Raw genomic sequence first — 14,266 nt, forward strand, 5'->3', positions numbered from 1 at the left:
GGCCGGGTCTGCCCGAGGTAGGGAGAGGCCAGATCTGGAAATTCCTAATCCCAGATCTCATCCTGCCCCCACACAAAGCCATCTCTTCTCTCCCGGCACTCTCTGCAACTTCTGTCCCCCTTCTGCAGCCCCACTGGGCTGGGTTTTCTTGGCCTCCCATAAGCTCTTCCTGGTTCGTTGGGCCCAGCCCACCTCCCTGCTGTTCTGCCGTCACCTCCAGTTATCTGCATGTGCTGCTGGTCCCCCAGCTGACCTCAGCCCCCAAGACTGACAGTCTTTAAGTCTTCTGATTCCTTCCTGCACACGCCCCAAGCAGCCTCAACTCTGCCCGTTCCTCTGCTCTCCTGGTTTCTGTTCTTTTTCTAGCACTGCAGCCCCTCTCCAGACCGCCAGGTTTCATGCCTGTACTTCTTTCATCAACATAGCATAGTGGTGGGGGCACCAGCTTCAGGTAGGCCGACACCCCCGGTTAGAGTCCTTGGGTAAGCTGCTTGAATTTTGGATCTCGGTTTCCTCATCTCTAAAAAGTGAATAAGAGTATCTGACGGACAGGGTTGTGGGAAGAATCCGTATACTTAAAGCACTTGTCTAGTGTCTGGGAAGTGCAATGTCAGCAGTGATCATTTAATACTAGAGTAGCTCCCGCATACCTCACATCAAATACAGGCTCTTCAGAACAAGCGTTCTTCACTGGTTGGTTCCCACTGATCTCTGTGTCATCTCCCACTTTGTATCCAGCCAGGACAATTTCCAGCTTCCCAGGTGGGACTTGTGACCTATTTCCAAGCCACGGCACATACCACTCTGTCCGTCCTGCTAACCATGTTTTTCCTCCTTCAACACTTCCTTGCAATTTCTTAGGAAAACCCCATCTGATTCTGTCATTCTGACCAACTGCCAGATTTGTTTTGGAACATAGGGGAACATAGGTTTCCTTCCTTTTCCTGGCCACTAGCCATTTTCTGCTCAACTCCTCATCATTCGTGTTGATAGAGGAGGGACAGTAGTAGGATTACTTCAGAACGTATGTCCTACTTGGTCTTTGCTTGGTTGCAGGCTTTGGTTAATGTCTGGGTCAAGCTGATGTTAAAACATTTATCAGTTGGTATGATCGCAGGAAACACAAAAGAGAGAAAAGGCCTGAAGACGTCCCAAGGTCCAGAGACGCCAATTTGGGGTTAAAAATTTGGGATGGTAGAGGCACATGCACTTGAAAGCTGTTCCTGTAGTTTCATGTGGGTCTTATCTCCATTATTAAATTGCTGGCAATTGTATTAACAGTTGTGAGTGGCAAAGAATACTTTTGGTGTCCCTCTTGATAGTACTCATTTACTCTCATGACAACTCTCCATCTCCTAGGCAACCTGGCATCCTCGGTACAACCTCATTGTCGTGGGCCGATACCCAGATCCTAATTTCAAAAGCTGTACCCCCCATGAATTAAGGACGATCGATGTGTTTGATGGACACTCAGGGAAGATGATGTATCAGCTCTATGACCCAGAATCTTCTGGTATCATTTCGGTGAGGTTTGGGCCCTCAAATAATGAGGGAGGAAGCAGGGCTTCAACCTACCTTAACTGACCAAAAATGACCAGAAATTAATCCTCATGTGCCCTTCTCCCAATACCTCACCTCCTCCTGACGCTTATGCCCTTGTCTCTGCAGCTCAATGAGTTCAATCCCATGGGGGACACGCTGGCCTCTGTGATGGGTGAGTGAAGCAGGTTGTATCTCAGATTGGCCAAGCCCTACCCTACCCCCCCAGGTTGAGTGCAGGCTCCCCTCAGCTTAGCCCTGCCAGTCACCCCAGGGTAGGAGTCAGTAAAGGTTTACAGGAGACAGTGGACTCTTTGGCCTAGGCCCTCCATGCCTCTTGCTTTGTCTTGGTCATGACAGTGCCTGGCTGCTGTCTGGTTTCCTGGTATTTCCTGACCAAGTCCTGGGTTCCCTGGGCCAGCCCCAAGTTCTGAGAGACTGGTCATGGAAGGTGCAAGTCAGACTGGTCTCACTCCTCCTAGGTTATCACATTCTCATTTGGAGCCAGGAGGAAGCTGGGATGCGGACATGAGAGACATTAATGAAGGTGCGGGCCAAGCCAGAGCTTGGAGCCGCCTGAGAACAAATCCTCTGAGAAGAGGCGGCTGTGTGTTAAAGGGCCAAAGGTATCCAAGTCTTAGGGTCGGAGCAGGGACACTGTGGGACTGGGACACTAGCAGGTTACTGCTCTGGACTTAGCTCCAGAAACTTCTCCAGGGTTGGTGCCCCAGGTGCCCCAAGGGTCCCTGCTATATCTAGCCTGGAGCCAAGCTTCTCCTGGAGCCAAGGTACTTTTCTATTCTTTGATGAGCAGTGACAGAGGGATCAGGTAGTGGTTTTTGGTTTGTGCTCACTATTGACTTGGCTAATAAAACCATACCCAACTGAGCTTCTGAGTGGATCTTCCAGCACTGACCTGGTCAAAGCGCTCCTTGGGGCCCCCAAAAGAAGAAAAAGCACAGAAACAGCACTAAGAGTCTAGAACGTTCCTTCTCTGGAAGCTGCCTTAGCCCTATTCTGGGCCACAGTCACAAGCTGTCCAGCTCACGACCTGCACTGGCCTCTGGTCCGTGGAGACCCCAGCCTAGCTGAGAGGGACAGTGGTGCCATGACTGTACCACAACTCCCCACCCCCCACCCCCGCCCACCCCGGTACAAACACCCTTCTAACCTGCTCCATCTGCAGCGTGACACACAGGCCTGAAGCAGTATGTCTGACTATGGCTTCAGGGGGGGGCAAAGGAAAACTTGCCTGGCTGGCCTCTGGGCGATCCGGTTCCTTAGTGGCCAGTGTCTGTACCTCCAATGTTGTGCAGTTTTTCCCACTAAAATAAGCACTGAGAGGCAAGACTGTGTCCTCTGAACTATTTGCCAAAAACTCTGGGCTGAAGAGAGAGCAGGGCTTGATCAAGCACTAACTCCTTCAGTTTTTCAGGTCCTGAGTGAAACTTGAATACTTGTCTACACTTCTGGTCCTTAGTAAGCGTGGTGGAGGCCAATCGTGTCTGGAGGAAGCCAAAGTCCAACACAGTACTTGGTGAACAGGGAGGCACGCGAATGCTGAGTGACAGGTGCCATGGGCCAAGCCGAGTCCCACTTGTTCATCTAGGTTGGGGTCATCGGAGGGAGGCCATCCCAGGGTCTCCTGTCCATGGGCTGGGGAGCAGCAACAGTCAGGAGCAAGGGCCCAGCCCACCTCCCCTAGGAGGCTGAGGGAAGGGGGCTGAGTGGTTGTCAGGCATGATCTTCCCCGTCTGCAACATGGCGGTAGCCAGGAGGCTGGGCCTGCATCCGGAAGAGGACGGTGAGGAGCAGCACTATGAGGAGGAAGAGGATGGAGCCACACACAGCCAGGGCCACAATCACCTCTGCGCGGCGGGAGGGAGAAAAACGGCATCTCAGTGTTCACCCGGCAAATAGCTATCTACCGTACGCCAGGTGCTCTTACAATGGAGACATACACGGGTTAGTGACAAACGCAAATGCTATAAAGAGAAACAAAGCAGGGCCGCCTGGGTGGCTCAGATGGTTAAGCCTCTACCTTCCGCTCAGGTCATGATCCCAGGGTGCTGGGATCGAGCCCCGCATTGGGCTCCCTGCTCGGTGGGAAGCCTGTTTCTCCCTCTCCCACTCCCCCTGCTTGTGTTCCCTCTCTCGCCGTCTCTTTCTCTGTCAAAAAATAAATAAAAAATCTTAAAAAACAAAAACAAAAAACAAAGCAAAGCAAAGAGAAAAGGATGGAAAGGTAGGTCAGTCAGGGAAAGGATCACCGAGGAAATGACATTTTGACCAGAGACCTGGAGTCACTGAGACACCTGGACCTGAGAGAACAGGGTCTTGGGGCAAGGGCGGAGGGGGTGGGTAGACAGGAAGCAAGTACAAATGGCCCTGATGTGGGAGTAAGTCTGGCATATTCTAGGATCAGCTATGAAATCAGTATCCCTGTAGCAGAGTAAGTGAGGAGCAAAGAGATCAGAGCAGAGGATCAGACAAGAAACACCTGGAAAGCCATGGGAAAGAACTTGGATTTTGTTCTCACTGTCATGGGAAGCCACTGGAAGATTCTGAGAAGGGTAGTGATGTGAACTGATTTTTATACATATATATATTAAAATTTTCATTTATTTGACAGAGAGAGAGAGAGGAGAGAGGTAGGCGGAGGAAGAGGGAGAAGCAGACTCCCTACTGAGCAGAGAGCCCGATGTGGGGCTCAATCCCAGGACCCTGGGATCATGACCTGAGCCGAAGGCAGACGCTTAACTGACTGAGCCACCCAGGCACCCCAAGAGGATGTATTTTATTTTTTTTAAGATTTTATTTATTTATTTGAGAGAGAGAATGAGATAGAGAGAGAGAGCATGAGAGGGGGTGGGGTCAGAGGGAGAAGCAGACTCCCCACTGAGCAGGGAGCCTGACGCGGGACTCGATCCCAGGACTCCAGGATCATGACCTGAGCCGAAGGCAGTCGCTTAACCAACTGAGCCACCCAGGCGCTCCAAGAAGATGTATTTTAAAGGTCAAGCTGATAGGACCTGCTAGTGGACTGCATATGGGGTCTGAGAAAGATGGTATTCAAGAGGACTCAGGGTCACACAAAGATCTCAAGTTAGCAACTGAATATGTGAGTCTGTAGCTCAGAGAAAACGTCATGAATCTGAGTCATAAAAGGATAGAACTTTGCATGGAGGTAGTATGTGAAGCCACGAGGTTGGTTGGGATTGCCCTGGGAGTGGGCACAGATGGGGAAGGGCCAGGATGAGACCTGGGCCATCCATTGTTGAGTGGGGAGAAAAAAACCAGTAAGGAAGCTAACTAAGTCAGAAGAGAAACCAAGGAAGTGTCTAAAGAAGGAAGAGTTTATTATATCATGCCCCTAAGAGATGAGAGAAGCTAAGAATTGGTCAGGCTTTGACAAGAGGCAGCCACTGGTCCTTTACGAAAGTGGCTTCACTGGAGAAGGTGACGCAAGGCTGTCTAGCATGAGCCTGACAGAACGGGCACTGAACAAGCAAAACCAGAGTCTAGGCAAAGGATTCCACTTTCACAGGGAACAGGGACAGAGTGGTGGCTGGAGGAAGATGGGGCCCTGACAGGTCTTCCTTACACTTTCAAGATGGGACTGACCCAGTAAACAGGAAACACTGAGGCCCCACAAGTCCCTGTGGAAGTGAGAAGAGATGGACCCGGAGCGTCCGTGGAGAGCTTGGCCTTAGGTAGTGGCTCACACCAGCAAGCGAGCTGGAAGATCTGCTGGTGGGAGGATGAGCCCCTGCTCTCCTGGACAGCACTGTTTTCTCAGGGATGTGAGAAGGGAGGCCATCGCCTGAGAATGAGGAGGAGGGAGAACGTGAAGGGTGGTCTCAGGGTGGGGACGTGAACCGTCTGGGGAAATGAGTGAGGGGGTTAGAGATGCAGCCGCTCTCTGGAGACCCGTGTGTAGGAACTGCAAGTTGTTCTGGGATGTTCCTCACAGAGGCAGGCAGCAGCTCACCTGTGTCCGCAGGGCCGCTCGCCAACTGGCACTCCTGCTGCCAGTCCTTGGGCACAACGGGCTCTGTGAGGTGAAGAAAGTCCTGCAGTGGGCAGCGGTGAGCACAGCCGGGCAGGACCAGGGGCCAGGGAGCCTTGTTACTCTCATTCCGAAAGTACATCTCCACTGAGAAATTCCTGAGGGTTGACAGGAGATGAGACGGAAGCTGCTCCGCAGGCCTGTAACTGAGCCCTTGGGCTGCCCACAGCCACCACATGAGGGTCCCTCCAGAGGGCAGACCCGTGGCTACACTCACCCATTATCTTCCTGGTACAGTTCAAATATGTGGCAGGAGGCATAGGGGGCCTGTTCCCCATTGTAGACGTCCAGTGCCATCTGCAGAGCAACTAGGGTGGTATCGTGCTGTAAGAGAGGGGAGTTCCCCGTCAGCATTGCGTACCCCACCCCCAGCCCCCACACCCAGGCGCTGGAGAGAGAGGAAATCCAGCTCCCTGCTTGACGTCGGCACACTGGGGACTACGGGAGCTTACCGCAGAGTAAACCAGCAGCTTAGGGAGCTGGGAGGAGGTAGCCATCAGGGTGAGGTTCTTCCGTATCTGAGCCAGCAGGACTCCTGAAGGAGAAGAGTCCCCAGGGTCAGTGGTGCCAGCTACCCCCCCTCTGACCAGACCTATCTGTGGCCCTTCACCCTGTGCTAAGTGCTGGGTCTGATCACCTGCACAGGGAGCTCTTCTTGGGGGCATGGGAACCACGCAGGAAGCTCTCCAGCACCCCGTTCTCTAAGACCGTTCACATTTACAGAGGGAAGCAAGATAAAATGAGATATCCGTATTTCAACAAAGATCTAGAGACCTGCCCATTTATAAACGAGCTGCAAGGCCCTGCCCGTAACTGAACAATTACTCCAGTCTGGAACAAATAAAAACTTCAGGTTGCTTCAGAACACACAAGATGGCGGCTGCGAATGGGAGCCCTGCCACATGCAGGCTCGGGAAGGTGTGACAACCGGCCCTCCCCTCGGTGCTCGGATCAAGAAACTGGCATCTGTATTACTCTCAGCTTTCTTGTAAAGTGGCCCCTGGTGGCTCTCTGGCGGTAGGTATTCATTTAAGGAGACAGAGGGTCTTCTGACATGGGTGACGCTTAAGAATATGAATGGTAGAAAAGAAGCACACAAACTTGACAGTGGTCATTCTACAGTGACAGAGAAGCTAAGCATTTGGAGCACTGGGGAGACCTCAGTGGCTAACGGGGGAGGTCTGGTTTTGAAGAGGCAGAGAGTACCACAGCTGGAGAAGTAAGTGTGTGAGAAGATTTTTAATGTTGCAGGGTCCTGAGGAGGGGAGTGACTCGCTGCTCTTGTCACTCCCCCCTGAAGCCGGGCCTTCTCCGCCTGCTCGTAGATCCCGAAGAGGAAGCGGAAGCTGAAGTCCTTTAGCTGGCTCAGACGCTGCATGGTTCGGGGTGAGGCCCAGGGTGGCAGGACCAGCCCGTGTGTTTGCTGTGTATCGCAGCAGCAGGCAGGTTAGCTCCCCAGGCCTAGGCCAGAGCCTCTCCAGGGACAGCTCTCCTCCCCAGCGGGAAGGTGCCTGTGTGTGTGTCAGGAAGGGAGAGGAGACCTGAGGCTGAGGGACTGGAACCAGAAGACATGGCAGACAGGACACAGGAAAGGAAGCTCAGGCACGAAAAGTGTGACTCAGCAGAATGGAGTTGGATACCACGAGAGTTCTGGGCGGAGAGGGGCAAGAACTGCTGACATGTAATAAACCATTTCCCACTCTGAGGTTCTTTTTCACCCGTGAGGGAAATTCCTTTGTTTCACAAGAAGCGGCTTGCCTGGACCTCCCCAGTGGGAGTGGAATCCAGGCACTGTATGCTACTTGTCCAGCTCGCCCGGGCCTGTGGAGGTGTGAGGGAAGAAAGGCCATACCAGGGGCCCTAAGTGGGCTCACCTCACAGAAGAGTGTGTCATAGACGTTCCAGACAGTCTCCAGTGTCACGTCTGTAAGCCCTGTCTCGTTGGCCACCATATCCAGAAATTGCTATGAAAAATGGATCAAGGGGGTTAGTACCGCCCTGGGGGAAAGGACCAGTGTGCTGACCTCCACCTCAGCCCCACTCACTGCATTCTGAATACTCTCATTCTGATACTCTGGTGTCTGTCGGGTCTCGTTCTGCAGCTGCTCGTAACGGGGACATGGGCCCAACGGGAACTTCAGCAGCTGCAGACCAAAGTGGGGAAACAGAGGCAGAGAAGGAGTTGGGGATCGACATGCTCATGGCCAGAGTCATCCCTCTCACCGCCTCCAGGGAAGGGCTGGCCAGTCTTACCCTATCCTCAGCGATGGGCACAGTGTGGACAGGGATAGGTTGCCAAGAGATATTTGGGTTGAAACGCTGCATCCCGCTGGGAGGGAAGAGTCCAGCCAGGTTGGCCTCAGCACTCATGAGAGTACGGTCAAAGTCTGTGCTTCGCACGTAAACCTGCAGAGGACAATACCAGCCTCACCTGTGGGGGTGGGGTGGGCGAGCTTTGGCCCCTCAGTGGGGCCGTAGCAGAAGAACCTGTTCTTGATGGTTACCCAGCAAACTGTGGCCCTCTCCCCTTCTCTGACCTTCCTTGTCCCTCTTCTCAGCAAAGGCCCAAACACTCAGCTAGGGGCTAGCTGTCACCACTCTGTGAAGAACTCCTGTGGGAATGGCTCTAGTTCAAATGCCTTCCCAGTCCCAAGTGCTTAGTCACTAAGGTTGTCAGTTCTGTCTCTGTCTGGTTTTCTAACAACGCCTATCTCCCTATCAACATCAGGGTCCTTGAGGGCAGAAACTGTCTCCAACCACACATACCCCTTTATGAAGTGGCTTAGAGATCAGGGAGGGGAAAGAAGGAACAGAGATAATTGCTTGTGCAAAGGGAGGAGGAAGCAGTGGGGCAGGGCAAGACCAGGATGGAGCTGGACCTCAAGGGAACAATAACATCGAGAGACTCTTGAGATGCCTGTGGCCCACAGTGGTAACCAGAGGAACAGTGATCCCCATCCCTGGGTAGAGGGCCTCAAGGAGCTGCAACACTTGCCAATCTTCCCCGACACGCCTTCTCTACATGTGAGCCCTGGGCGTTTTATCGTCTGTCACCCCCACTACATTCTAAGCTCCACAAAGACAGAGACCATATCTGTGTGGTGCGCCATTACATGCAAATGCTAGCACAGCACTTTGCCCTTAGTAGGTAATCAATAAGCGTCTGGGATGGAAAATCCAGGTTATTTCAAAGAATCAGAAAAGACTTTGCCAGGCCCTTAAGTCTGAGCTTGGATGCTTGATCTGTTTTGCCCTTTCCAAGTCAAGGAGGGGCAACTTGGTCTCTAGAACTGCTCTACACAGCTCTTGGATGTCTCGTCCTGTAGGTATAACCAAAAATGCATGGAAGGAGGCCAGAGTGCCCCAGGCTCCCTGAGGGCAGAGGGTGAGAACAGCAGGTTCCATTTCCCTTGTCTCTTGAGCTCCCAGCCTTACCTCTTGCCGGTGGTAAGAGGTGTTGAGAAAGCCGTGGTAGCGCTGCCGCAGAGCCTGGCCCAGCTCCCAGTGCTGTTGCATCCCCTCCTGTGGGCAAACCCAAGAGTTAACAGGGAAGGGACAGCTTGCAAGTCCCACAGGGCTTAGGCACTGTTGCTTTCCAAATTTACCCTGGCTGGAAGTAGGAGTGGGTTAATCTGATCACAGAAGTCATTTATTAAGTGGCCCATTGTGTATGGCACCTGTCCTGGGCACAGAGAAAAGTAAGGTTAAGAAATCTGATCAAAGTCAGCACCTACATGGGAAATGACAGTTTGGTGGGTTTGGTTCTGTACAGGTTCTCGAGGTCACTACAGTTTGGTTCTGTAGCCTGCTCTCGAGGTCACTCATTCTACAGCACCCCCAGAGTGGGGGCTGGCTTCCCACCCACCTTAGTTAGCTGACCAAACCCCTGAGGCCACTCGTCTTCCTGATAGGGGTCCTTGGGATACGTCTTCACTGGCGAACGGTCTCCATGTCGGTACAGCTGAGGAAAAGAAAATGGTTTGCCTACAGGTCAGAGGGTTCCTCGATGGGGACACAGAGCCCCCTGTTGGGGAGGGAAGCCCTACTCCTGTGAAGTCTTAACTCTGCCCACTGCAAAAGACCCCCAACTCGGAAGTCAGTAACTTTGAACAGGTTCCAGAGATTCTAATTTGGCCAACCAACGCCACTGGAGACCATAGACGAAGCCAAAGATACAGGTGGGAAAGAAAAAGAGAAAGGAAAGCAATGCAGGTGGTGGGGGAAATAGAGGGAAAATCACCAAAGGCTTAAGGGTGAAGGGTGCGTCTCTTGACCGTTCGTTCTGTAACAGCCCTGTCCTAGGACAGACTCACCCGACCTATGCCCTGATATAGAACTACTTACACCCTGCCTGCTCCCCGAAAATAACTCGGGCTCCACACCAATTCCGAACCGGACCCCCACCCTCCAGGCCAGTCGTCTCCTCCTAAACCGGCTCCTGCTCCTTGAAAGACCCCGACCCCAGCACAAGCCCCGCCCCTCCCTCCAACAGCGGGCCTGTGCCCTTCCAGCTCTGGCGAGCCCTTGGGCCACCGCATCTCTCATTACCAACGTAACGAAGCGCAGACTCCGGGCCTGGGTGGAGGGCATCACTATCAGGTTCACGCCAAGAAGGAGCTGGAGAAGAGACGCCCCGCTCCACGCAAACTGTCTACCCGCCATCACCGCTAGAGACTATGCTGCAAAAAGGCTGGAACTCGGTGCGTGGCACCTCTAGCTGCCGCCCGGACGCACCCGTAAGGACACACGCCGGAAGTGCCTTCGCCGCCATCTTGCTAAAGAAGGGGCAGAGATGGTGGGAGAAGGAGGAATTTGGGAGGGAATGCGTGTAGGGGGCTCGCGATGCGGCCGCGGCGGAGGAGCGTGGAAGTGTAGCGCAACCTCGCGCGGCAGAAGATGCTGAAGACCTCGTCATGGTAAAGAGAACCCCGAATTCGGCTTGGCCTCTGCCACGGAGATCCAGTAACAAGGTGGCGCCTGCTGTGGGCCGGACATTGGATGGGAGAGCGAGCGCCCCCTCGGGCCGGGGTGCCGCCGGGCCTGAGCTCAGAGCCAGAGCCGCTGCCGAATTGAGGCGAGGGTTGGGAAGTGTAGGGCGCCCTACTGCCTTCTGGTGGAATTTGAGCCTTGGCCCTGGCTCTGTTCCCCGGGGGAGGGCCCGTTTGGTGTAGGGCACAGCGTGTCAACAGTTCTTTGGACTCCCCGAGCTCTTGAGGTTAGTCCCAGTGTAGCCTACAGCTCGAGCCTTCGAACAGAGCTCCAGGAGACCTCTCACTTTCCCTTCCAGTCCTTTCCCTGCCCTCCCATCCTTCCACTTCCGAGTTTTGGATGTCTTGCAAGGTGTCATGCTTCCTCCGAAACGAGTGGGTTACACCGTATGTTCAGACTTTGCGAAACCAAAGCAGTGAATCCACAGGGGAGGAATTTCAGACCAGTGGGGAGATCTATAGGGATAAGGGGAAGGAACATATCATAAAGTGGGAGCAAGTGGAGTTTCCACAGAATCAGAGGCCCTCTAGGCATTGGCCATTAGGATCCAGGTGCAGCCAATTTAGCTTCATGACTTTGTGACTGAGCTTGGTGTGACTCAGAGCTCCAGGATCACAGGCCCTTGGGATGCTTCGATTCAGATCTGCCCCCTGGAAGTAAAATCACTTCAGATGGTTGGAGAAATAAAACCTGATTAGAACTATATGGGAGAGGGCGCCTGGGTGGCTCAGTTGGTTAAGCGACTGCCTTCGGCTCAGGTCATGATCCTGGAGTCCCGGGATCGAGTCCCGCATCGGGCTCCCTGCTGGGCAGAGAGTCTGCTTCTCCCTCTGACCTTACCCCCTCTCATGTACTCTCTCTCAAATAAATAAATAAAATCTTAAAAAAAAAAAAACTATATGGGAGAAAGCATGGTCATAATTTTGCCCTAGGCCTTCGGATCCAATTGTTTATATATACCTTACAGAGTTGTAATGGAAGAGTGAATAGAAATTGAGAGCTGAAGAATGGGTAGTCAAATAGTTCTTAATCTTCTTACTTAGTCACAAGGGTCTTTATGAATCAGATGAAAGTTTACTCCCCTGTCTTCCGGAAAAATGTCCACACACACAAATGGAATTTTGCACATAATCTCAAGAGGTTCATGAAGACTGTCAGTAGTTTTCATAAGTCAGCATCTCTGAATCCCCATTCTCACCTAGTCCCCTTACTTTAAAGGATAAGGAAACAAAGCCAGAGAGGAACTTGTCCAAGGTCACAGAGTTTAGGAGAAGGGATTAAAATTCAAGTTTTCTGATTCCCAATTCGTCTTTATAATGGGCTACTTCTTGCAGGCTACTCAAACTGCATTGCTAAACCGTACTGGGTGGCCCCCAAATACTTTCAATAGAGATTCTGACAAAGGAAACCTTTTCACATTGGTGGGGTTGAATGGGGCACAGCTAACAGGCAAAATTCTGCATATTAGTGGGAGTTCTTGAATGTTTCTTTTAATATATCCCTTACTCTTCTTGCACTGTAGCCAGACCTTTGTGATTTCAGAATGTAAATCTTGGGTTCGTTAAATTTTGGCGAGTAGAACAAATTCATCTTTTGCTTTTCTTCCCACTTGCTAAAGTATGTCTGTATCCTTTGTGCCTGCAAGTATCCTATGTAGGAGGGATTGATGGAGCAGATATTATTTCATTTCTGTAGGGAGAAACAAATCCAGGAAGAGTGAAGATTATACCACAAACATGGTAGAACCAAGAGCTAAGCCCTGGTTTCTTGACCCCCAACTTCTACAAATTTTTTACCAGATGATTCCGTGGTCTGCATACCTTGGTTCCTAACTACAGAATCAAAAAACTAGGCATATAAATAGATAGTTAGATAGATAGATATAGGGGCCTACCCCAGACCAAATAAATCAGAATCTCTGAAAATGAGGCCAGGTTTGGAAACCACTGTTCCACCCTGTGTTGTCAGAAGCAAACCTAAATCCAGGTGAGTTAACCATTTTTTCCATCTAGGGAGGCAGTTTTGTGTGATGGAGTGAGGTATTTTTTTTGTTTGTTTGATTTTTGGGTCAGTTATACCTGTATTCAAATTTGGTATTTGCCCACTTGCTAGTAACTATCTCCTAGGGTTATATATGAGGATAAATAAAATAACACATGCAAAGATAAATATATGTAGTAATAAAAGTTACTTTTCTCCTTTTTGTCTGGTATATCATCTCTGAACTCATAGGCCTGGGAAGCAGAAATTCCTGGGTTCTTCTCTATCTTGTGATTGGAGGTTGGGCAGAAGTTGTTTGAGTGCCCTGCAAGATGACCCCCACACTCTGCATTTTTCCAGAATGGTGAAGGAGGGAGCAAGCACCAGTTTCCCCCCAGTTTCCCCAGTTTGTCCCTCCAGACCGTACCTTGTGGCCTGCTTCATGGGATTTCAAGTACTTTCAGGGGAATTATCAAGTTGTACATATGATTGGGAACTGGTGAATGCTCCTCTGTTTTTGCTTCAAGATTCCCCTTGCTTCAAGTAAAAGCCTCTGGAGGTTCTAGGGGTCACAAATGTGACCTGGAAGATCCCGAAAGGTTCTAGGATCCCCTAGGAGCCAAAGAAACCTCGGAAAGGCCCTATGGCACTGGGAGGCTTTGCACTTAACACCTGTGGGCTGGTGGGACCATTCTGTGGGGGTGGGTCTGGCAAAATGAGACGTGACCCCAGCTGCTGATCATCTGACTACTTGCTCTGGTTTGGGAGAGAAGTCCCAGTGGTTGGCCTGCAGAAACTCTGTAGAGATAGTGCCAACAGGCTTTGGTCTTCTCCCGTTTTCCTCTCTTTTCCCTTTTCATGGTGGGGGAAGCTCCTGAACCCCTGTAACCTGAAGGGGTAGCTCTGGCAGTAAAGCACAGCCAGTGCTTCCTCCTTCTCTACTTGAGATAAAGTGAACTGACTCCCTGGCTTGGAGAGGATGGTGCCCTGACCTGTTTGTTGAACAACTGGTGCTAGCCTGGGTCAAGAGGGCTCCCGATGGGGCTCGTGCGTGCTCGTGGGTCCTGGGCTACAGGGAGACTAATGTCAGGAGACGGAGCTGAGGATGTAGGATGTAGCTGAGGAGTAGATGAGAGAGGTGTTTTCCAGCTCCCAGAAGATAGGTCATCAAGCCCCAGACCAAGTTACAGCCCTCGTTCCTTGTAACCAGGTGTTGCGATGACATCTCTGGCTGTACGTCAGGGGGGTGGGAAAAGGTGGAGGAGGGAACTGGATGGATGGTGTAGGTGCTGGGACAGGGTGGTTGCAGTTTCCCAGGGGTTGGAGTCCCTGGTGTCTACTTTCCCAGGACAGCTGGGGCCTTGTGAAAATCAGGAAAGGAACACATGCAAGAGGAATGGAGAGCCTTGTGCTTGTGACTCAGAGATGCTCAGACAAGGGTGGTGGCCTTATGAGGGGATGACCTTGTGATAAGAGGGAACAAGAGCTAAAACTGGAGGCAGAACTTTGAGATGGGGGTGGGTGTCAGAGGGGCTTTTCTGAAATGTGAAAGTGAATACATGGGCAGATTTTGCAACACCACGCAGCCTGCTGTCTTCTCAAGTCTCTGCTCTCCAACCCCCGCCTGTTCCCCCGCCCCACCCTGTGCTTCCTCCCATCTCTCACCAAGCTCCTCCGTTTCTGCTTTCC

The 14,266-nt window shown here is 51.8% G+C and overlaps 2 protein-coding genes across 6 annotated transcripts in view; one reads left to right on the plus strand and one right to left on the minus strand.

Annotated features, from left to right (window-relative positions):
* DDB2 (damage specific DNA binding protein 2) overlaps positions 1–2,162 on the plus strand; it is a 36,526-nt gene extending 34,364 nt beyond the window's left edge. For all 4 annotated transcript variants that reach the window (XM_035722644.1, XM_035722645.1, XM_035722646.1 and 1 more), the window contains 3 exons: positions 1,360–1,524; positions 1,669–1,714; positions 2,022–2,162. In XM_035722644.1, the coding sequence (XP_035578537.1) occupies positions 1,360–1,524; positions 1,669–1,714; positions 2,022–2,071 (261 nt within the window). In that variant the 3' untranslated portion in view covers positions 2,072–2,162. The remainder of the gene's footprint in view (positions 1–1,359; positions 1,525–1,668; positions 1,715–2,021) is intronic.
* Positions 611–11,392, minus strand: ACP2 (acid phosphatase 2, lysosomal). 2 transcript variants are annotated; one of them, XM_027578255.2, is made up of 11 exons: positions 10,157–11,387; positions 9,474–9,569; positions 9,044–9,130; positions 7,862–8,014; positions 7,654–7,752; positions 7,483–7,572; positions 6,899–7,031; positions 6,061–6,143; positions 5,826–5,932; positions 5,531–5,706; positions 611–3,407 (listed from the first exon to the last, which is right to left on the minus strand). In XM_027578255.2, the coding sequence occupies exons 1-11, from the start codon at positions 10,268–10,270 to the stop codon at positions 3,274–3,276; spliced, it is 1,272 nt and encodes a 423-aa protein (XP_027434056.1). In that variant the 5' UTR covers positions 10,271–11,387; the 3' UTR covers positions 611–3,273. The 2 variants fall into 2 exon arrangements, with proteins under 2 accessions (XP_027434056.1, XP_027434055.1); XM_027578254.2 differs by lacking the exon at positions 611–3,407 and adding an exon at positions 4,441–5,362 and having other exon boundaries at positions 10,157–11,392.
* Positions 11,393–14,266: the final 2,874 nt, after the last annotated feature.

The sequence above is a fragment of the Zalophus californianus genome, chromosome 11, assembly GCF_009762305.2.
Source record: "Zalophus californianus isolate mZalCal1 chromosome 11, mZalCal1.pri.v2, whole genome shotgun sequence".
In the NCBI taxonomy this organism is placed as follows: Eukaryota; Metazoa; Chordata; class Mammalia; order Carnivora; family Otariidae; genus Zalophus; species Zalophus californianus.